The 23,170-nt window shown below is 37.6% G+C and overlaps 2 protein-coding genes across 6 annotated transcripts; one reads left to right on the plus strand and one right to left on the minus strand.

Annotated features, from left to right (window-relative positions):
* Nucleotides 1-1,601: 1,601 nt before the first annotated feature.
* LOC104216505 (pentatricopeptide repeat-containing protein At1g07590, mitochondrial) lies at nucleotides 1,602-7,574 on the minus strand. 5 transcript variants are annotated; one of them, XM_009766558.2, is made up of 5 exons: nucleotides 7,366-7,574; nucleotides 5,449-5,535; nucleotides 5,076-5,322; nucleotides 3,009-4,538; nucleotides 1,602-2,433 (listed from the first exon to the last, which is right to left on the minus strand). In XM_009766558.2, exons 3-4 carry the CDS (start codon nucleotides 5,247-5,249, stop codon nucleotides 3,288-3,290), a joined length of 1,425 nt encoding a protein of 474 aa, XP_009764860.1. In that variant the 5' UTR covers nucleotides 5,250-5,322; nucleotides 5,449-5,535; nucleotides 7,366-7,574; the 3' UTR covers nucleotides 1,602-2,433; nucleotides 3,009-3,287. The 5 variants fall into 5 exon arrangements, with proteins under 5 accessions (XP_009764860.1, XP_009764857.1, XP_009764858.1 ...); XM_009766555.2 differs by having other exon boundaries at nucleotides 1,602-1,721; nucleotides 1,822-2,433; nucleotides 5,076-5,535; XM_009766556.2 differs by adding an exon at nucleotides 6,303-6,505 and having other exon boundaries at nucleotides 5,076-5,535.
* A 15,027-nt stretch (nucleotides 7,575-22,601) lies between these two features.
* LOC138881864 (uncharacterized) lies at nucleotides 22,602-23,063 on the plus strand. The gene has a single exon (XM_070162152.1). It carries the CDS (start codon nucleotides 22,602-22,604, stop codon nucleotides 23,061-23,063), a length of 462 nt encoding a protein of 153 aa, XP_070018253.1.
* Nucleotides 23,064-23,170: the final 107 nt, after the last annotated feature.

Genomic DNA, 23,170 nt, shown 5'->3' on the forward strand with positions numbered 1-23,170 from the left:
ATGAGACTCATACCCGATAAGTAAAACATCTCACCTTACACTTCAACTTCTTAAACACAATAGCCAATTATAAGAAAAGAATTGATTAACTTACTAAAAAAATCATTTCCAGTGAATAAGTTTCATCTTGTCTTTGTTCTAATTGCTGCCAAACATTCAAAGTCCTCATAAATATATAAAATTTTGGATCTGGCAATAGTAACATAACCTTCCTAGATGGCATCAGGCATCTAGTCTAGTGTAGGTAAAAAAAAAATCATAAAAACAACACATTTTTTGGATTCAGTGCCAACACAGGCAATAACAAGTTTTGCTACTTAGCCATTGGGCTTCTGACAACTTATACTGTCATTAATTTTCTATTATCTTATCTCTGTAATTGAGTTGAATTACCTATTTAATTTCCTTCCAGTTTTTCATGGATGGTATAAAAGTGCAGCTAGATATATAATCTCTGTGGGGTTCAAGAAACTGTAATAAGTTATTTCTAGGACTTAAATTCATAACCTCCTAGTTATATGACCGTAACTTTTACGTTGCATCAAAGTTTCGCTTCTTTTATATAATAATATGATTTTCAAAATCCATCATTTTCTTACTGCATCATCCATATATTATTGTGAAAATAGCATATGCTAGCCAATTTTCGGACTGGTAATTGAAAATAGCTAGCACTAGCAAAGTCATAAAAAAGCCATTGTTTTGCTGAAACACAATAAAGTGAGGGCTTTCCATCCCCCCTCCCCCCTCCCTTCCCCCCCCCCCCCACCCAACCCCTTTTCAATAAATAAGCCTTGTAGGCCCTTCTCTGATAAGGAAGGAAACGAAATAATCTCAATTTTACGACAAATCTGGTCTGATGGTTGTTCTCTACTAACCACAAGGATATAAGTTACTCTTTATTTCATCTTCGGTGCCATTGCTGGAGTAATGGGCACATGCTTCTCGGAAAGTTCCAACATAACATGCTGGATTATGGAGCTCATGTGTATAAACTTTTAGCATATTATGTCGGAACTCCAGCACACTGAAAGTTATTACGTTGGATTATGGAACTCCTAGCATATAAACTTCCAGCATATTATGTTGGAACTCCAGCACATTATGCTGGAATCTCATATGTAAAAAATTCGAACTCCAGCATATTCGCTGAAATTTTTTCGGATTTTTAAGGGTGTTTTTGTTCAAATTTTATCTTTACATGAAAAAAGTGGCTAAATTTTAATTACTTTTGAAACTGTGGCTATTTTTCAATTACCAATTGTAAATATGGCTATTTCTGAGTTTTTCCCTGTATTATTTGTATCAGGCTATCAACTAGGGTCCATGATCAGAGAATAGCTTCTGGTAGCTCACTGATCAGCATGCATTAAATTTTAATTTTTGAGCCTGTCCACTGTTCAACCCAAAGTCAAGAAATCTATACCTCACATTCTGCTCATAAAGAAATTTGGCTGCAACGGTGGTATAAGGAATCTTCCTCTTCAACACCACATAATTAGCTCATATACAGGCAGAAGAAAGAAAGTTCAAATGCAAGAAAATTGACCATTAATTGGGGCCTAATACGTGTACCAGACACCGAGTGGAAAATTGAAAAAGGAAAAAAGGTGACCAGGAGTGTCATATCATTTTAGTATTTTCATTCTTGCAACTCCTTTAAGCTATTATATTTGGGACTAGGGTCCTCCTTCCCTGGTGCTTTTATACACATGGAATTCCTACAATATCAAAACCTACCTTACACATTGCTATGAATATAAAAAGACTTTTAACAATCATACAATATGATGTAGATTCTATGAAGAGAAATAAACTCACAGTTAAAATTGCCATGTTGCTATTGTTTATTGGTTCATATCCACATCTTCCCTTTAGCTGGTACAGTCTTCAATGAAATGATAGTGCTGCATTTATTTGGATTCAATTCAAGAGACCATCAAGCTATTGCAGCGGTAAGTTAGGTTTACTTTGATAAACTCTCCTCACATCTGATAAAACTGGAACGATATAGAGTAGATAAGCATGGCCCCTGTGCAGCAACAACAACAACAACAAAAAACCCAGTGTAATCTCACAAATCGAGTGATGGTCTCCTCTTATGTACAATGGAAGTACCTTACTTTAAGCTGAATGACAATAAATATTACTCACATTATTCCTATTTCAGTGTCAAACTACAAAATGGGATACAATTATTTTGAACTGTACAAGCCCTGAAGGATCTCTTCAAACACTGGAGTACGGACGAGTGAATTCAAGTTGCTTTGAAGTGTACGAATCAGAAAGAGTACCATCGACACTGAAATCCAACAAATATTCCTAAAAGTAATGGACCTGCTACTTTTCTTCAGTCAAAAGCAAATCTTTTAACTCTCAAAGGAACTTGTTTCTTCATCTTCACTAAAGCTACACGGCATCTCAGCAGCAGTCCTATATATAGAAAATACAAATGGAGTCATTGCAAACATAAAGAATTTTTCAAAATCTTTGGTTTTGCTTGCAAAAAAAAACACATAATGACTGCTTAATAAGACATACTAACCAAGAATTTTTCAAATTTTTTGGTTTATTCTTGCAAAATAGTACATCACCTTGCTTTTATAATTGGTCATAGCAGGTAGAAAGTCTCGTAAGATAACATCTCAACTTAGTAACTACCAAGAAGATAAATGCACATGGTACTACAAAAATATGAGCCTGCACTTTGTTCATGAGTCAAACTTCTAGAGAAGGACCGAGATAAGCACATAAAGGTCTTAAATCAGTTAAAAGATGGCATGACACACAGCCATTATTCTTCTTCACTTCAAATTGCCATTTTATATTTGAAATTGAATAAGAGAATGCATTCAAACTTCAAAGGGTAAATTATGACATCTAATAACATGATCATCTCACAATGGAGTTATATTCCAAGAATCCTATTAAATAAACGTGTTAAAAATACAGATGCAGATTCACGCATACTAAGTGGTGTAAGATCAAGTACTTTAAGTTGGTCTAACCTTATCCGATGATTTGTCTGCAGTGGCATTCCCATCACAGGTGCTCTCCTCAAGTACTCTTGATGGTCAGGAACTTCATCCATTGGACGATGTACAACCATCTCTCCAAGTATCTATGTAATATAGCGTAACTTGTCTAACCTGCCACCATCTCTCCAAAACTCGAACAAAAAGGGCACGTTAAGTATGGCTATCTTCAGCAAATGGAAAAATAGGACTACTCTTAGCCGAGTAACTTGAACCACCAGTATATAAGCATATAAAATAATTCTAATATAATCACGTCCGAAATTGGTCAACAACTTTCAAAAGGCTATAGGTTTCAGAATCTGGCCTCGCCCCTCCAAGAATCATTCTTTTAAGCAGATTTGGATCATATACCTTCCCCTTAACATACGCCTTAATTAACGTATTGTACACAAAAGTATACCTAGTATAATTTGCTTTCTTCAGTTCTTCAAACAACTTTTCAGCATTCTCTACATCACCATTATCTGCAAATATATCGATTATTGAAAGAGTAGTCTCCAACCATGGAGTTGATCTTTTCACCTTTATGCTTGCTGCCATATCCATCCCCAATTGAAGAGTTTTAATAGCCTCCTTAATTAACCCCGCTCTCAAGCAACCAAGAGCAAGATGCCGATAAGTAATGGCATTTGGCTTGCACCCACTTTTCTCCATCTCCTTATACAATGCAGTGGCTTTGGTGATAAGTCCATATCTGCAGTATACAGCTATCAAGGAATTGAACTGCTCATTTGACTTCAAAGAATTCCTTGATTTCATTTCGGACCATAGCTCTTCAGCACGACAGATATCTCCGATCCTACCAAATGCTTCGATCGCCAGGACATAACTCTTAGACCTAACATGGGACAGCTCCATAATGATGCCCCATATTCTCTCCAAATCATTCCGCTTCCCCAAATACCCATAAAGTATGATAAGAATGTCCAATGTAGACCAGTTTCGTCCAGTTGCAGACTTCTCAAGAGCTTCAACATAGGTCTCACAAACTGTATACAACCTAGCCACAGCATGTGCAGTGGCCAATATGCAGTATGATACCTCATTCGGTTCAACTTCTGCTCTCTTCATGTCACCAAATACTTTTAACAGGCGTTCAATATTGTGTTCATTTGCTTCTATCTTGAGCAGAATATTAAAGGTCGAAACATGTGGAATGACCTTATCGGCTTTCATCTGCGTCAGGATTTTAGGTATGGACTTCTTGCGGCTTGGGGAGGAGTGGAGAATAATGAGATGGTTGAACACCAAATAAGATATGGGATGACCCAGCTCTCTCATTTTCTTCATATATGCTAGTGAAAGCCTTATTAGGCCTCTGTTCAAGCATCCGAGTATAAGATTGTTGTAAAGCAACTCATTTTGGAACTCAGATGGTATTCGTGAGAAAAGGCTTTCAGCTTGTGATATCCCATGAAGCTTAGAAGTGAATTCTAGTAAATATGAGTAATCTAGTTCCTTTGGTCTGTAAGGTCTTTCCCTTATAACCCATTCCATCACCTGTGAAAAGTAAACCACAGAAGATTAAAAATACCCCTCAATATCAATATAATTACATTTGAAGTTCTAACTGAGCACCAAATTTATACTTTTTTTTTTATTGTTAGCACCAAATTCTATCTATTTAATTGATAACTGAATCTAACAATCAAATGCAAGTGAATAGAGCCAGATTAAGAACCTCAAAGATTGTCAATATCAACTACAAATGAGCTTGATTTGACTTTATGATAAGTAAGACTTGAGAATGAGCTCAACAACAGAATAGAGCAAATTCAGTATGCTGAAAATGCCAGAATAGCTCACAACATACCACTCTGCAGCAGCTTTACCTGAAACATGTGACAGAACTGTGCAAGACAAAGTATTCCTCTTTCCCTAATACCATCACTACTATTACCCCTTAGACTTAGATTTCGCAAACAAACATATAGAGTAACTATAGCGATTTTCTCAGTAGGTTGAATATTTCACGTAATTCATAATAGGTAAAATGCCCATCTTCAGATTTGGCAAGAGGGGGCAGAGTAAAAGAACCTCAAGACCGCGCTTGATGAATTTGAGCTTGCGCAAACGATTGATAGTATGGAAAATGTCACCTCTATGAATAGGTAGACCATCACCCATCCAGCTTTGGAAAGCGGATCCGATGGACTCTCCTTTGGGTACACTTTCAATTCTGTGACTTAAGCTGTTCCTTGTTGCCACCATTCCCTGATCTATCAACCTTTCTTCTCTTTTTGATATTGAGTTCTCATTTGCATCGGATACTTTTGAGCAAAAACTGTGACATGAATGAATACTTTGTTTGTACAAAGATATAACAACTGTTGGATGAATTGCACTAATGATCCTATGTTGCCGCAAAATGGTTATGAAGTTCATTGTCGGTATGTCAAACAAAACATACTTTACTCATCAGGACTGCTTAAAGGATGAATTGTTCTGAAATTATGTATTCAGCGCCACTAGCTCGACAGAAACCATTAGAGGGAACCTGCCACGGGTTGATAAAAACAAAAGATCAGGAGTCATTTTGGCATGCAAAACCAGTAAATAAAAATAGTTTCTAGCTCTCTGATGACTCTATTTTTAGGACAGATCTTATTTACAAAAGACATTGGATTATCAATCAATACCCAGAGCAAAACAAATCTCCTATCCTACGAGTTTATTATAATTAGTACTACAGCACAAAAAACTACGTGATGAAAATATTACACTACTTAAGATTGACTTGCAGGCTAACCTAAAAAAGACTTGGAATAGCGTACAGATTTACAACTAATCTCTCATGGATTTATTGGTGCTGCACTTTTTTTCTTGGCGGGAATGACTTATGATAGAATCCGTCTTGTTTATCTTGACGAAGAATTGGAGCAAAAATTGTTAAGTGGATATGCTGTATGATTTCACTGACGTTCTTATGCATTACATGTAATCATTTGTTTCTCTATTCGAATAGGCATGTGAGAAAATGAATAACATTTGAATATGATCAGATTAAAAAAAAACAGGGTCTTAAAGTTCTAGTATAACAACTTAAGCATAAAATAAACACACACACACACACACACACACACATATATATATACCAAAATAGTTCACTCTTATTAGAGTTTTGGTTAAAAATTAATTCAAGTTACATTCCAATTAGGAGTATGAATATTTTAGGGATCTTTACACAAATAGCCGTCCATATTCATATAAATAGTTTATACATTGATAATACACATATAATACATAAATATGTATATATTATACCTCCACCGGCTATTTTTAGTTTAAGCAGTTGGTTGGGCCGCTATTCGGGTTAATTCTTCAATATTTTACCCACTACATATTAGCTTTAACAATTTTGGATAAATCCAGAGAATATCATCCACAAAAAAAAGGCATCATTGGAACACATCATAGAGAAATATGATTGTGTCATCAACTGCACGTTCCGGTACATCATATTCTATCTGTAACAAACCAAACAATCATTAGAACAAATCCAAAATCACCTAGAAGGCAAATTTAAAATCGGGGAAATAGAAATTTTAGTCCTTGTGTTATTGTGTAATTTCAATTTTGGTCCCTGTTTTACTAAGCACTTATAACCTTTAATTAGTTCAAAAATCTGGTTTTGATCCTTGAAGTTAACGATAGTTAAACATTTGCAAACATTAAACATATTTAACTTGTTACCTAATTCATAATTAGAATTCAACTTGTGCTTTCTACTAGGGCTTATTGGGCAGATCGGTTGGATATTTGCGCTTAATGGTTTGGTTGATCAGGCAGTGGCGTAGCCACATAGAGTGAAGGGGGGTAAGTTGAACACCCTTCATCGGAATATTACACTGACTATATAATTACTTTTCATAAATATATATTAAACCTTGACCACCCTTTGCAAAATTCCTGGCTTCGCCACTGTGATCAGTTATCAGTGTTTAAATGTACTAATCTGCCAGCCAACCGAGGTTGGTTCCGTATCGGCTTAGCGGTTGGTTTATCGGCCTAAAGTGAAAATCGAAACATTACTGCCCAACCTAAGTTTTCATTTTGCTTGCAATTTCTGTGAAACTCTGGTGAAACAAAAGCACACAGATAAATCAAATTTCTGCAATGATAAATACTAGATTGTTCAAATAATGTGTCACACATAGCAAAAACTAAGAAGCAAATACAAGTTTACGTGTGCCCTATATTCAACAGCGGCTACTTTCTACGAATACACAACTACATCTAAACATAGTAGAAATGTTAATCTTCCAAAAAAAATTATCCACAACAATTAAGAAAGAAGAAGCAACAACAACATAACATTAAACTTAACTGCAAGCTTTTTTGACAACAGTTTTTCACCAGATTGGAACTCTTTTTATCTCAGCATGGAGCTAAATAGACAGATTTCCCAAAATAGAACTAGAAAGAAGAAAGAAGTGGAAATTGATTGGAAGAAATTTCATGAATTCTGAATATGAATTTGCATTTGGAAGGTTTAATGGCGGAACTCTTTAGAACTCACTAACCCTTCATTTCATATTTTATTTTTTACATTTTTAATACTCATCCGATCCGTCAAATATTTTTAACTTTCTTTATAACTTCAATGGTCAAAACCACACTTTTAAAATAATTGAAGGTTATAAGTGCTTAGTCAAATAAAACAGGGATCAAAACTGAAATTAAGCAAGAACACAAACTACAAAATTTCCAATATTAAGGGTGTGTTTAGTCAAATAAAATAAGTGAATGGTTCTATCACTTATTTTTTCTTGTTTGGTTGGAGTGAGAAATTTTTTCCGAAAAATATTTTCTAGTGTTTGGTTAGAAAGTAGAAAATAGTTTAGGAAAATAATTTTTTATGCTACTTTTCTCAACCCCTTCCCCAGTCCCCATGTTTCTAGTGCTCCCCTCTCCCCTTCCCCACAAATACCCAATTTTTTTTGAACTATATTTTCTTCAAGAATTTAATTATTCTTCTAAAAATTCATACAAACCCAAAGGAACTAATATGATGCTTTAATTTTTTATGCAAAAACAACATTAAAATTTATGCTCTAACTCAAAAGAAAATACTCTTTTTTTGTTGTTGAAAAGAACATACTCTTTCTACAACATGAAAATAAAGTACTTATTTTGTTGAAATAAAAGAAAATACTTTTTGGACATCATGAAAATAAAATATTTATTTTGTTGAAATGAAAGAAAATATTTTTTCTGTATCATGAAAAGATTGAAATGAAAGAAAATACTCATTTTATTGAAATGAAAGAAAATACTTTTTCTACTTCGTGAAAAGAAAATAATATTTTTGTTAAATGAAAGAAAATACTTTTTACTGCATCATTTTGTTGAAATGAAAAAGAAATATTTTTTAATATATACATTTTGTTGAAATGAAAGAAAATACTTTTTTTACATCACGAAAAGAAATACTTTTTTGGTTAAATGAAAAAAATATTTTTTTATATCATCAAAAGAAAATACTTATTTGTTCAAATGAAAAAAAGTATGATATCTATAAGATGAAAAGAAAGTATTATTAATAATATTTTTATTTAGAGTAGGGTTGGGGGGTCGGGGTGGGAATGGGGGCGAGGGTGGAGGTGGGGTGGGTGTGGTAGGTGGGGATTGGGATGAGGAATAGGATAAGGAATATTGAAAAAGAGTTTTGAAATCTAATTGGAGAAAAATGAGTTCATGAGGAAAATATTTTCCAAAACATTTAATCCAAAACAGAAATTAAGAAATATTTTCCTACATACCAAAGACACCCTAAAACTTTAATCTAATCCTGGATAGCATCGGTTAAAAAAAAACACACAGAAAAGGACAAGACTTTTTGACAAGTTCCCATTGCCACTTAGCCATTGGGCTTTTGACAACTTATACTGTCATTTATTTTCGGGATAATACTCATTATTTTTTAGATCGAGCCAGAAATTATCTTTCTATATATTATTAAAAAGAGAGGATAAAACCCTTTTCTTGAGCCAAGTGACAGTCTACTAAAAAGTCACATGGCATAATTAGTTAGTAATTAGTTATTTAGTTAATAATTAGTTATTGATTATTAATTTTGAATTTAAATATCAATAAAAAGCGAAAATAATAAAAAATAAAAAACTACCATATATATTGGTTATTTTATTTGAATTAATAAATATAGATATCATATAATTAGCTATAATAAAAAAACAAAAATATAAATATAAAAAAAATAACTACCCATTCAAATTGGGTGGGAGTAGTTTCAAGTTGGAGTTTTTAAATTATTTTAAAATAAAAGAAAAAGAAAATAGCTATAATAAAAAAACCCAAAAAAAAGAAGAAAAAGTACTCATTCAAATCGGAGAGTAGTTTCAAGTTAGAGTTTTAAAATAATTTTAAATAAAAAACGAAATTAAAAAAATTACTAATTCAAATTGGGGAGTAGTTTGAAGTTGGAGTTTTAAAATTATTTTAAAATAAAAAAAAAGAAAATAAAGATATAAAAAAAAACTTTTGATTCAAATTGTGGAGTAGTTTCTTTCTAATATTATATTTTTTTTGTGTATATATATATATATATATATATATATATATATATATATATATATATATATATATATAAGAGAAATAAATAATTATATGATCTAACATTTCTCTCTCGGCGCTCGTTAACGTGGCCTATCTAACGTGCGCTTGGAAGCCATGGGAGGGAGAGGCAGACCTAAGAAAAACCAGACAAAAGTCCCAATCAATGACCATCAATCAACGGAAACAAGGAATGTTGTATTAGAATTTTTTGTTTCACCAAAAGGGATACGAATTGAAGAACCAACTGGAAATTGCACTCCGAGGAGCATGAAGAGTGAGCTGAGCAGGGAGGAAGCAGATCTACCCCTGAATAAAGGTAAATCGAAGGAAGTTGTTGTTTCACCTGTAGTTGTGCAAGCTATAGGTAGTGGATCTGGAAATGGTAAAGCTCAAACACAAGTGATGCAGCCTATCAACAATGGAACAGTACCATGCATCTCAGGTACTGTTGAGAATACTAAAACGGCAAACCTAGGAAAAGAAAGCAAGATGCAATCATGGGCAAATGTGGTAGGGGCAACAAATTAGCAATGAAAGGTATGTATCTACAATTCATTGCTTCGATAATCTAAAATGGAGAGAAGATTGTGCAATTAGACCCTAAGGATGTAGAGCAAGAAAATGAAAAGTGGAGATCTGCAATTGTGCTTTATGTGATAGGAGATTCACCTACTATTGGAGCAATGGAAAGATTCCTGAACTTAGTAGGTAAATTTTCAGTGAAGCCACAGATCTTCTATCATAATGATGATTACTTTGTGATAAGATTTAGTAACTTGGAATAAAGAGATCAAGTACTATATTCCGGCCCCCATACAGTAAATAATCGTCCAATAATCATGAAAGCTTGGTCAACAGATTTCAATTTGCATAATGAAATCCTGAAAACCATTCCCTTGTGGGTCATATTCCCAAATCTGCCACTCAATTGCTGGAGTATGAAGGCCCTAAGTAAGTTAGGTAGTGCTTTGGGAAATCCTGTTTATGCTGATGAATGCACTACTGGATCAATTAGGATATCTTATGCAAGGATACTAATTGAAATAGATGTCACTAAACCATTGCCTAGAACTGTGAAGCTGCAAGATCCAAAGGGCAAAATAATACAACAGAAAATTACATATGATTGGGAGCCATCATGTTGTGCTAAATGTCTGAAAATAGGACATGACTGTAATGAAGATAAAGCCCCACAGCCACAGAGAATGTCATATCAGAGAAGGGTGAATAGAGTCAAACAAGTTTGGCTTAGAACTGATAGAAATGGATCAAATGAAAATAAACAGGAGGCTGAACAAAGTGAGAAGAAGGAAGTAATTCAAACTGCAGAACAAGGGGCAAAGGCAAAGGACAATGAAAAACAAGGAAAGGAAGATGGGTGGATAACAGTACTTGGTAAATCAGTAGCAAGGGCAGCCAAAGCTAAACAAAATGAGGAGCAGAGTTTGGTTGGGAATAAGGGTTTTCAATCTCTGAGAAATGATCAAGCAACCAATGACCCAGGCACAAGTTGTATGCAGATGAGGAGTGGAGGGGTGCAGGAGCTGTATCAAGGTACTCAGTTCATACCAGTATGAGTGTGATCACATGGAATGTTAGGGGATTGAATAAAACCTATAAGCAAAAGGAGATAAAGGAGTTTATAAATAAAAAAAAAGTAGTCATAGCTCTAATAAAGCACAGAATAAAGGAACAGAAAACTAGTGATGTAATGAAGAAGATTGCACCTGGATGGAAATGGATAACTAACATTAGTACAATGAACAAAAGTAGAATTTGGGTGATTCGGGATCCTAGAATATATGTATTTGTCCCAATTGAAATTGATGAGCAGCTAATACATGGTCAGCTTAGAGCAGTCTCAAAGTTATTTACAATTGGCTTTATAGCAATTTATGGACTGCATACCATCAAAGATAGGCAGAGTTTGTGGAACAAATTGAGACTGATTCATAGTACACAATAGAGACCTTGGCTAGCAATGGGAGATTACAATATTGTGTTAAATGAACATGATAGACAACATGGCTAAGTGATACAAGATATGGAGATAAAAGACTTCAAATAATTCATGAAGGATACTGAAATGAATGAGCTGCAAACTGTGGGAAGGGATTATACCTGAACCAATAATCATATTTATAGTAGAAAAGACAGGGGACTGGTTAATGCTAGTTGGATGCTGAAAATGCCAAGCTTGAGAATACAGGTGCTAAAACCATCTGTATCTGATCACTCTCCACTTAAGCTAATGATTAAACATATATAGAGGAAGAAGAATAGGACATTTCAATTCTTTAATTGTATAGCAGACCATCCTCAATTTATTCAGCATGTAGAACATGTATGGAATGTAGATGGAACACAGGAAAGGATGTAGGAGGTATGAGAATAAGCTCAAAAGGGTCAAGAAGAGTATAAAAGGGATAAATACACAACAATATCAAGGAGTGGAGAATAGAATTACAGAAGCAAGGAAGAAGTTGCTAGCTGTCCAAGAGGAGATGAGTGGGCAACAGTCAGACTTAATAGAGAAGGAGAAACCACTAAAATGTGAACCAGAAAAATGGTCTCTGATTGAAGAGAGTATCTACAAGCAAAGATCCAGAATCCAATGGCTGAAATTGGGAAACTCCAACTTTGCTTACTTCTTTGTACAAATGAAGAACATGAGTAATTTGAATGGCATCTGGGCTCTAACAAATGAAGTGGGGATCCAACTAATGCTAGAAGAAGATATAGAGGCTGAAAAAATGGAATATTATAAGAAATTGTTGGGGTCAAGAGCAGAAAGTATACCTGCTATTAATCCAAATGTCATGAAGATGGGAACAACACTAAGTAGGGAGCAACAGTTGCAACTTATACAACCAGTGACAAAAGAGGAAGTATGGCTAGCATTGAAGGATATTAGTGACTTAAAAGCACCTGGCTATGATGGGTTTAATGCAGTATTCTTCAAAAAAGCATGGGAAGTAATAGGTGAGGATGTGACTAAGGTTGTTCTAGACTTCTTTGCTTTATCACAAATGTACAAACCTATTAACCGCACATCAATTACTTTGATCCCTAAAATTAGGAATCCTACCAGCATTAAAGAATACAGACCAATCTCTTGCTGTACTATTTTGTATAAAGTGATCTCTAAGATTTTAACTAAGAGATTACAAAGGGTGATAGATGTACTAATTGATAAAACACAATCTACCTTTGTTCCTGGAAGAGTGATAACAAATAACATTATCCTTAGCCATGAACTTGTAAAAAGATATGGAAGAAGAGGGGTGTCACCAAGGTGTATGATGAAACTGGATATGCAAAAGGCATATGATTCTATTGAATGGGGGTTCATGGAGCAGGAGCTGAATGCAATGGCTTTTCCAGACCAGTTTGTGAGATGGATCATGAGCTGTGTGCAAAGTGTTACATATACAATATTGGTTAATGGATCATTAACACAACCATTTGAAGCTAGGAAGGGGCTGAGGCAAGGGGATCCATTATCCCCATTTCTATTTGTGCTAGCAATGGAATACTTGACAAGGAACCTAAATACACTGAACAAGATCCCTGATTTCAACTATCATCCCAGGTGTGAAAAGATGCAAATCATGCAGCTTGGTTTTGCAGATGACCTTTTACTTTTTTGCAGAGGTGACATAGGATCAATCAAGCTCCTATATAACTGTTTCATGGAGTTTTCAAAAGCTTCGGGTTTGGTGATTAACAAACAGAAGAGTTCAATCTTTTTTGGAGGGGTACCACAAGATGATCAGGAAGCTATTCTGGAATTCCTAGGAAAGGTGAATTGCCAGTTAGATACCTGGGAGTGTGATAAGTTAGGATTTTAACATGTTATTGCCCCTGCTTTTAATATAAATTACTACAAATTATTGCCCCTAAATGCTTACAAGTTGTGCTTGATTGCAGGTTTGAACGACAAAGTGACGAAATGTCAAAGATCGGCTTAAAAAGGAGTGAAACCTGCTCAAGTACCAACGACCAAGAGAATTGAAGAAGAAAGGGGCCTAGTGCGGACCACACAACAGTGACCGCGGCCGCACTAGGAGGTTCAGAGACTTGACATATTCAGGCTAAAAGGCACGCGACCGCGGTAGGATCTTCACGGTCCGCGGTGGAGCTTCGCGGCCGCACTCCTACGCTGTGCTGTCCGCGTTCATAAGGTTCAGGGAAGGGCATTTTTGATCACGCGGTCCGCGGTCACGACTGCGTGGACCGCGCCAGTTGCCATCATGGTCATGGTACACTGCCATGTGGTCCGCGTTCCCCAGCTCAAGTCATCAAACAGTTGAAGTTCAAGAGCCAGTGCTGCCGCGGTCCATTTTGTGCGGCCCGCACTGACCCCGCAGGGGTATTTTTGTCCAGTTTTTCCAGCCTAGTTTAAATAGAACATTTTACTATTTTTTAGGGATCGATTTTCTGGGAACGAGAGACAAAAGCTGCGCTTGGTGTTGTATCCATTTTTGGCATATTTTGCTTTCCATTAAATATAGATTACTGTAGTTTCTTTTGAGTAATTAATTAATATGTTTAGTTCTTCATCTATTTCTTCAATTTCTGTATCTAGCATGAGTGGCTACACCCATTAGCTAGGGTTGTGGCTCAACCCTAGTGTGGGTAATTGATGGGTGTTGCCATATAAGGTTAGATTGACTATGGGTGTTTCTTATTTGGGTTGAATTTATGATTTAATTTAGAATTGGTGGTTGCAAACACTGATTCAAGCTTTGTGTGTTTAACTCTTCTTGAGAAAGAGAGTCTATAACCCCAAAATTGACCCAACAAGGAATTGGGATGGACTCATGAGAAATGATAGTCCCAATTAACGGGTTAAATCTCGAGAGAGTAATCACTCTACTTGAACCCCAGTTGCTTGATCTAATTTGCCTACCCATTTGGTCTCGAGAGAGTCAATTGAGCAAAAAATCACTCTCTCTACCGAGAGGTGTGAGAGTGGGTAAGATTGTGCAACGGTTATAGCATAAGCCCCAAATATGTCAATCGAACCTAAGTAACATCTACCCGTCAATTAGCCACCTAGGTAGTGTCACGACCCTAGTGCCCTTCATCCCATTAGATACAACTTAACAATATTCTTGTAGTATAATTTAGTGTTAATCAATAGTCTTATAAAAATAGTTATAAATCAAAAACCCAAAAATATTTGAAGTGACATTAGAAGCACAACCGCAACTCTAGGCTAAATAGACAATACAACTCCACGACTAGCTCCCTGTGGAAATTCGATCCTGGACCTCTATTCGGGTAAAAGCTATTGCGACATGCTCTTCCTACCACAACGTAGTGTCGAGTCGGCAGCGATCAACTTTTTGGCGCCTTTGACGGGGAGCTTACGATATTGACTATCTATTTAGTTAGTTTTGTGTTTTGCTTCTCTTTCCTTCTTGTTTACTAATTTTGTTTGTGTCGATCAATCAGGTACCATGGCTCTTAATGCAAATGACCCTCTCGACAATATGATGGCGGGGGAGGAGGTAGAGGATCTAGAATAAGATGAGGTCTTACCTCAAGTTCCACGGAGAGGCTGAAATGCCAATGTAAATGCAAATGAGAACAACAATATTCCAGATCCTCCTCTGCCACCGCCAAGAGTGGCTCCTAGAGTTCTACCAAATCAAGGATACGCCAGTGCTATTGTTCCTCCCCGAATCCGGGCAGGAAACTTTCAAATCACAAATGTTATGTTGACCTTGCTCGAGCAAAGAGGGTATTTCACGGGTGCCTCCAATTAAAATGCCTACAAGCACTTGAAGGGGTTTGTGGATACATGCTGGGGTAGCAAGCAGACAAACGTGTCCGAGGATGCATTGAGGTTGAGGCTTTTCTCGTTCTCTCTTCGGGGTAAAGCATTGGATTGGTTAGAAAGGCTCCCCAATCATTCTATTACAACATGGGATGAATTGGCGGACAAATTTATTTCCAAGTTCTTTTCTCCAAGTCATATGGCAGCTCTTCGGGATGAAATTCTAGCTTTCAAGCAAGAGCCAACGGAACCTTTGCACGAGATATAGGAAAGATATAGAACAATGGTGAAAGAGTGCCCTAATAATGACATGACCGAGGCTATGATTCAACAAACCTTTTATCGGGGCATCAACACCATGAATCAATGCATTGTGAACCAATTGGCTGGAGGGAACTTTATGAAACTTTCTTACCAAGAGGCATGTGATGTACTTGATGAAATGGCCGACACCTCTTCGGCATGGCAAAGCCGAGCAAATGTGCCCCAAGGTGACCCCACGGTCATCTATTTGCACAAGGAATTACACGATCATGGCCAAGCCATCGCTGAGCTTACAACAACTATGAATCAATTGGCAAAGGCGCAATTGCAACAAGTCCAAAACCCGCGCCAAGTCAATGCAATGGAAGGTGTTTCTATGTTGAAAAGTGTCACGACCCAAACCGATGGGCCGCGACGGGCACCCGGTACCTTACTTAACCGAATACCAATGTAATGCATCTTTCTTATTACATCATCATATACACGTGATATACGGGCCTAATAGGCCAACATAATCATTTATAAACTCAAAACATAGATCGACAAGGCCGTACAATCCTTCACGTACACGACATATGTCTACAAGCCTCTAAGAATACATAAATATCATAAAGGTCGAGACAGAGTCCCGCCATACCAAACAATATACGTCTAACTCATACTAACCAAACAAGCAACTCCGAAGCAAGTGGAGCGCACCAACATCTTCCGCTGAGCTGATAGCCTACATGGAGGGCTCTCGATTTGTCTATCGGGACCTGCGGGCATGAAATGCAGCGTCCCAGGAAAAAGAGACATCAGTACGAATAATGTACTGAGTGTGTAAGGCACATAAATAAATACATAAGAGATATGGAAGACATATAGAGTACATGACTCAACTTGTAACTCTTAATAACTTTGTAAATCATAAATTACTTTTAGCGTCATGCGTATGCGTATGAATGTCATGTCGTGCATTGGTACATGTTTCATAACATCATCAGCCTCTGAGGCATCCCATCATATCATATCGACCACTGCGGGCAAAATCATCATCGTATATCAACTGATCAGGTGGTGGTGTGTATATAATGCCATAACCTTTCCTATATCCCATATACATATATACATACATATATACGCGTATATAACGCCGTTTGAATCATATTTACATATATATGCGTATATAACGCCGTTTGAATTATATTTCAGCCACTGTGGGCAACATCATCATCATATACTAGCTGATCAGGTGGTGGTGCGTATATAACGTCGTAACCTTTCCCATATCCCATATACATATATTTACATATATATGCGTATATAACGCTATCTGGTCATGGGTCAATGCACATGAATGCAATGCATAAAAAGTACGTCAATAAAATCATTCAGAAGGTCATAAGACCACTTTGCCTCTTAAGCAATATCATAAAGTAACATCTTTTCAACTTTCGTATTTTTCTGAGACCCATGAACAGATGATAAAATATTATGAAACATGGGAATTAAAGAACATAGATATTTCTATTACTTCTATGAGTAGAGTCACTTATGGAGTTTGTGCATTTGCACGTTTCGTTCATATCGTATAGATGCCAAAAGAAAGAAGGGAGGGCCTTAACATACCTGAGCCGATTCTCTTAACAATTTCTCTAATACCGTTGATTGCGACAACGCGAATTACACACCTGTGTGTAGTGCAACGCAAAATGGCACTCATACCAGGTCATCTTTTCTCGAGGTACTCAGGTGCTCTGTTTCACCTCTTGGATGGTACCAATAGAATCAATACATAATAATTTTGTATCTATTTCCTTTTCTTCATGAGCCGTCTTAGCCAAAGTGTAGTAAAGGAATATAGTAAACTTTCTTCTTATGCTTTGATTTAAGCAAATTGGGTATAAGAATCTGACAATCACTTACCTTTCTATTCTTAAATTGCTCCAAATTAGCATAAAAGTGCTGAAAAGTCAATGTCTTATCTTCAACTTCTTTAAGTCAATTTTATCAAAATAGTTATTGGGGAATGACTATTGTGTCCTAGTCTTATACTGCCGATATATATCCCTTTCTCCATGTCCCTTTTGATCATGCCACATATCCACTTTAACTAAGAGTCATTCTTTGGAGTGGTTCCATGCTTCCACGTTGGGGTAGGGGTGGGGTATTCTTAATCTTATCCATCAAATAATTAATTAATTAACTAAGTAATATCCCGCTACCCAGTAATTAACCAATCACCCAAAAAATTGAGAATTATTCTCACTTACTTAAAATATTACTCACTGTTCACATACTTTATATGTCTTTCTATCATGGCCATATAGTACCTTGTATGGCACTAGTCAATAAATACCAGGTATTTTAGCTCGGGCCGTATTTTATCCCAAAATGCCAAACTTTGACAAAATTCATTTTCTTAGACTTGCTCCCCCTTTCACCTTCATGAATTTACTAATCACTTGTGAAATAGCATAATCCTTATAATCTCCAAATAATCTTTTCCGTGGACTGATGCCAATTACCTTACAACAAATTCAATGCACAATACTATAGGGTGCAACATCGTCGCAACTTAACACTGCAAAGCGTAACATCACCGTAATGTAATACTGCAGACCATAACATCATCGTGATATAATATTGCCGGACGTAATATCGACGTAATATTGCGGGGCGTAACAAAAAGGAGGCAAAGAGGACAACAAACTCAAGGTAATTGTGAACAATATGACAACAACAATGATAGTGGTGGTTATTCAAATAAGTGCTATGATGATCAAAGCAAAAAAGTCCAATATGTCAGCAACTACCAAGGGAACAGAGGTACCTCTTCAAATCAACAATGGTGTCCTCAAGGAAATTGGGGCAATCAACAACAAGGCGGCGGTAATTGGAATAACAACAATCAACAACAAGGCGGAGGTAATTGGAATAACAACAACCAAAACAACAATTAGGGTAATCATAGCAACCAAGGAAATTGGAATGGTAGTAACAATAACTGGGGCAACAACAACAATCAAGGAGGGTGGAACAATAACGGGAACCAAGGCAACCGGGGGCAAGGCTTTCAAAGGCCCCCCATGTATAAATAACTGAACAATCTACCCCCCTTTCCTTCTCAAGGTCTGAGTTCGTCCGGAAGTGATATGGGGAGAATTGAAAGCATGTTCGAGAAAATGATGAAAAAGAACCAAGATTCCGAGGCCTAATTAGCTTTGCATAACACATCTATCCGGAACTTGGAGGTGCAATTAGGCCAAATTTCTCAAGCATTGAATACTCGTCCCAAGGGTGCTCTACCAAGTGATACGGTGGTGAACCGGAAGGGTGGGAATAATAATCATGTGATGGCAGTTACAACAAGAAATGGAAGAGGCGGTGATGTGAATGTCTTGATACAAAAGCAAGCTATGGATGAAGATGTTGAGTTGCGGGATGATTATGTACTTTTGATTATTGATGATATGGTTAATCAAAATGTGAACAATGATGTGCGGATTGATATTGATGATGAAGCCGAGGTGAAGACTCAAGATGTCGTGAACCCATCTAGGGAACACGTGATTGACATACCAGAGCCGGTTGTACAAAAGGCCAAGGCAACTTTGCCTAGGCCACCTCACCCTTATCCTCAACGGTTGGCAAAGCAAAAGAGTGACAATCAATTAAAAAAATTCATTGACATGATGAAGAGCCTCACAAGCAATGTCCCTTTGGTTGAGGCACTTGAGCAAATGTCGGGGTATGCAAAGTTCATGAAAGATTTGGTTACAAAGAAGAGGTCGATGGAGTGTGAAACAATTAAGATGACTCATAAAGTGAGTGTCATAGTGCATTCAATGGCACCCAAACTTGAGGATCCCGGAGCTTTTACTATCCCATGTACTATCGGAAGTGCGGATTTTGCTAAGGCCCTGTGTGACTTGGGGGCTAGTATTAATTTGATGCCATACTTGGTCTTCAAGACTTTGGGAATTGGGCAACCTCAACCTACTTCAATGAGACTTCAAATGGCAGATCGATCGATGAAGTGACCCTTGGGCATAATCGATGATGTTCTTGTCTGTGTTGATAAATTCATATTGTCGGCCGACTTTGTCATATTAGATTGTGAGGTGGACTTTGAAGTGTCGATTATTCTTGGTAGGCCTTTACTAGCTACGGGTAAGGCATTGGTTGATGTTGAAGCGGGTGAGTTGACATTTCGAATGGGAGATGAGAAGGTGGTATTCCATGTTTGCAAATCAATGAGACAACCCAATAGCACGGAGGTGTGTTCATTTGTGGACATTGTCACAGCTGTGATAGTGGATGACACAAGTTCCATGATCAATATTGAAGATCTTCTTGAGGTCGTGCTTCTTAATATGGATGTCAATGATGATGCTAGTAGAGTGGAGTGCGTGAATGCATTGCACGGTATGGTTTCATATTCTTATGAGCCTAGAAGGCTATCTTTAGATCATGAAAACCGCAAAACTCCACCAACAAAGCCATCGATTGAGGAGCCACCGGTGTTGGAGTTGAAGCCACTTCCTCCACACCTCAGGTATGAATTCTTGGGTTCAAATTCTACTTTACCCGTTATTCTTTCTTCTTGCCTTACTAACATGCAGGTTGCGGCCACCTTGGCGGTTCTTCAAAAGCGAAAAAGGGCAATCAGATGGACTTTAGCTGATATTCGGGGTATAAGCCCCGCCTTTTGCATGCATAAAATCATATTGGATGAGGATGTGAGGCCTTCACTTGAGCATCAAAGAAGACTAAATGAGGCTATGCAAGAAGTAGTAAAGAAAGAGGTCATCAAGTGGCTTGACGCAGGTGTGGTTTATCCCATTTCTGACAGTTCATGGACTTCTCCGGTGCAATGTGTACCAAAAAAAGGTGGAATGACTGTAGTGACCAATGACAACAATGAGCTTATTTCGACTTGGACAGTGACGGGTTGGATAGTTTGTATGGATTACCAGAAGCTGAACAAGGTAACTAGAAAAGATCATTTCCCATTGCCATTCCTTGACCAAATGCTTGATCGTCTTGCGAGCCGGGCTTTCTATTGTTTTTTTGATGGTTACTCAGGGTACAATCAAATTCTCATTGCCCTAGAGGACCAAGAAAAAACGACTTTTACATATCCTTATGGCACATTCGCTTTCTCTAGAATGCCATTTGGATTATGTAATGCTCCGGCGACCTTCCAACGTTGCATGATGGCTATTTTCACCGACATGGTGGAAGATATCTTGGAGGTCTTCATGGATGATTTCAGCATGGTTGGGGATTCTTTTGAGGAATGGTTGGTGAACTTGGATAGAGTGTTGGCTCGGTGTGAAGATACCAACCTTGTTCTAAACTGGGAAAAGTGCCATTTTATGGTAGAAGAAGGTATAGTGTTGGGTCACAAGATCTCGAAGAGAGGAATTGAAGTGGATAAGGCAAAATCGAGGTTATTTCAAGGCTTCCTCCCCTACTTCTATCAAAGGGGTGAGGAGTTTTCTTGGGCACGCGGGTTTCTACCGGAGGTTCATCAAAGATTTTTCTAAGGTAGTTAACCCGCTGTGCAAGTTTCTAGAGAAAGATGCCAAGTTTGTTTTTGATGAGAAATTCATGGAGGCTTTGAGCTTCTTAAACAAAAGTTGACAACTATCCCCATCATCACCACACCAAATTGGAGCTTACCATTTGAGCTCATGTGCGATGCTAGTGACATTGCGGTGGGGGCGGTTTTAGGCCAAAGGATCAACAAGATGTTCCATCCGGTATACTACTCAAGCAATACCATGAATGAGGCTCAAAGAAACTACACAGTCACTGAAAATGAGTTATTGGCTATTGTTTTTGCTATGGAAAAGTTCCGTCCTTACCTTATGGGGACCAAAGTTATTGTGCACACCAACCATGTCGCCCTTAGGTATTTTATGACCAAGAAAGATTCAAAGGCAAGATTGATGAGATGGGTTCTTCTTCTTCAAGAGTTTGATTTAGAAATTGTTGACCGGAAGGGTAGTGAGAATCAAGTGGCAGACCACTTGTCCCGTTTGGAGGAGGAGGGGAGGCCTTGTAACGGCCTTGAGATCAATGATACATTTCTCGACGAGCAACTCCTTGCGGTGTCAATGAGTGTAATGTCGTGGTTCGCCGATGTTGCAAATTATCTTGTTACCGGAATCATCCCATGTGAGCTCTCTTCTAACCAAAGGAAGAAGCTCAAGCGGGATAGCTTGGATTATTATTGGGACGAGCCCTATTTGTTTAAGATTTGCACCGATGGTGTGATTTGATGATGTGTCCCGGAGGAGGAGCAATTGGGTATTTTGGAAGCTTGCCATTCCTCACCCTATGGTGGCCATCATGGCGGGGTGAGAACGGCTTCTAAAGTGCTTAGTTGCGGATTTTATTGGCCTACTTTGTTTAAAGATGCCGGTGATATGGTCAAAAGATGTGATGAATGCCAACGAGCTGGCGAAATTTCAAAAAGGGATGAGATGCCCCTCAATATGATTCTCGAGGTAGATATTTCTGATGTTTGGGACATCGATTTCATGGGTCCTTTCGTGAGCTCTTGTGGAAACACTTACATTCTTGTGGTGGTGGATTATATATCCAAGTGGATTGAAGTCGTGGCTTTGCCCAACAATGAAGCCCGGAGTGTTGTGGTATTTCTTAAAAAGAGTATCTTCATGAGGTTTGGCACTCCCCGTGCTATCATTAGTGACGGGGGATCTCACTTTTGCAACAAGGCTTTTGATTCATTGCTAGCCAAATATGGAGTTAATCATAAAGTAACCACCCTCTATCATCCTCAAGCTAGCGGTCAAGTGGAAGTCTCCAACCGATAAATTAAGAGTATCTTGTCTAAAACTGTAAATGCAAATAGGGCCGATTGAGCGAAAAAATTGGATGATGCTCTTTGGGCCTATCGGACAACTTACAAGACCCTGATTGGTATGTCTCCGTACCGGTTGGTGTTTGGGAAAGCTTGCCATCTTCCGGTGGAATTGGAGCACAAGGCTATGTGGGCCTTGAGGAAGTTGAACTTAGAATGGTATGTTGCTGCAACTCTGAGGGTTGAACAACTCAATGAGCTCGATGAGTTTAGATTCCATGCATACTCTAGCTCGTCCTTGTACAAGGACAAAATGAAATACCTTCATGACAAATATGCTCGGGGCAAGGAGTTCAAAGTTGGGGATATGGTTCTCTTATATAATTCCCGGTTATGTCTGTTTCTGGGTAAGCTCAAGTCAAAGTGGAGTGGGCCATTTGAAGTTGTGTTCGTGACCCCATTTGGTGCTCTTGATCTAAAAAACAAAAATGGTGAAGTTTTCAGAGTCAATGGCCATAGGGTCAAGCATTATTTTGGAAAGTTCGATGGCAACCACGTAGTGACGCTTCTTCATCTAAAGTGATGGGGTGGTAACATGCGTCGTGCTGTGACGTTAAATCAGGCGCTTCTTGGGAGGCAACCCATGTCCTTTTGATTTTTCTTTGTAGCTTAGGATTTTTGAGCTAATTG

This window comes from Nicotiana sylvestris, chromosome 11 (assembly GCF_000393655.2).
Source record: "Nicotiana sylvestris chromosome 11, ASM39365v2, whole genome shotgun sequence".
Taxonomy (NCBI): domain Eukaryota; kingdom Viridiplantae; phylum Streptophyta; class Magnoliopsida; order Solanales; family Solanaceae; genus Nicotiana; species Nicotiana sylvestris.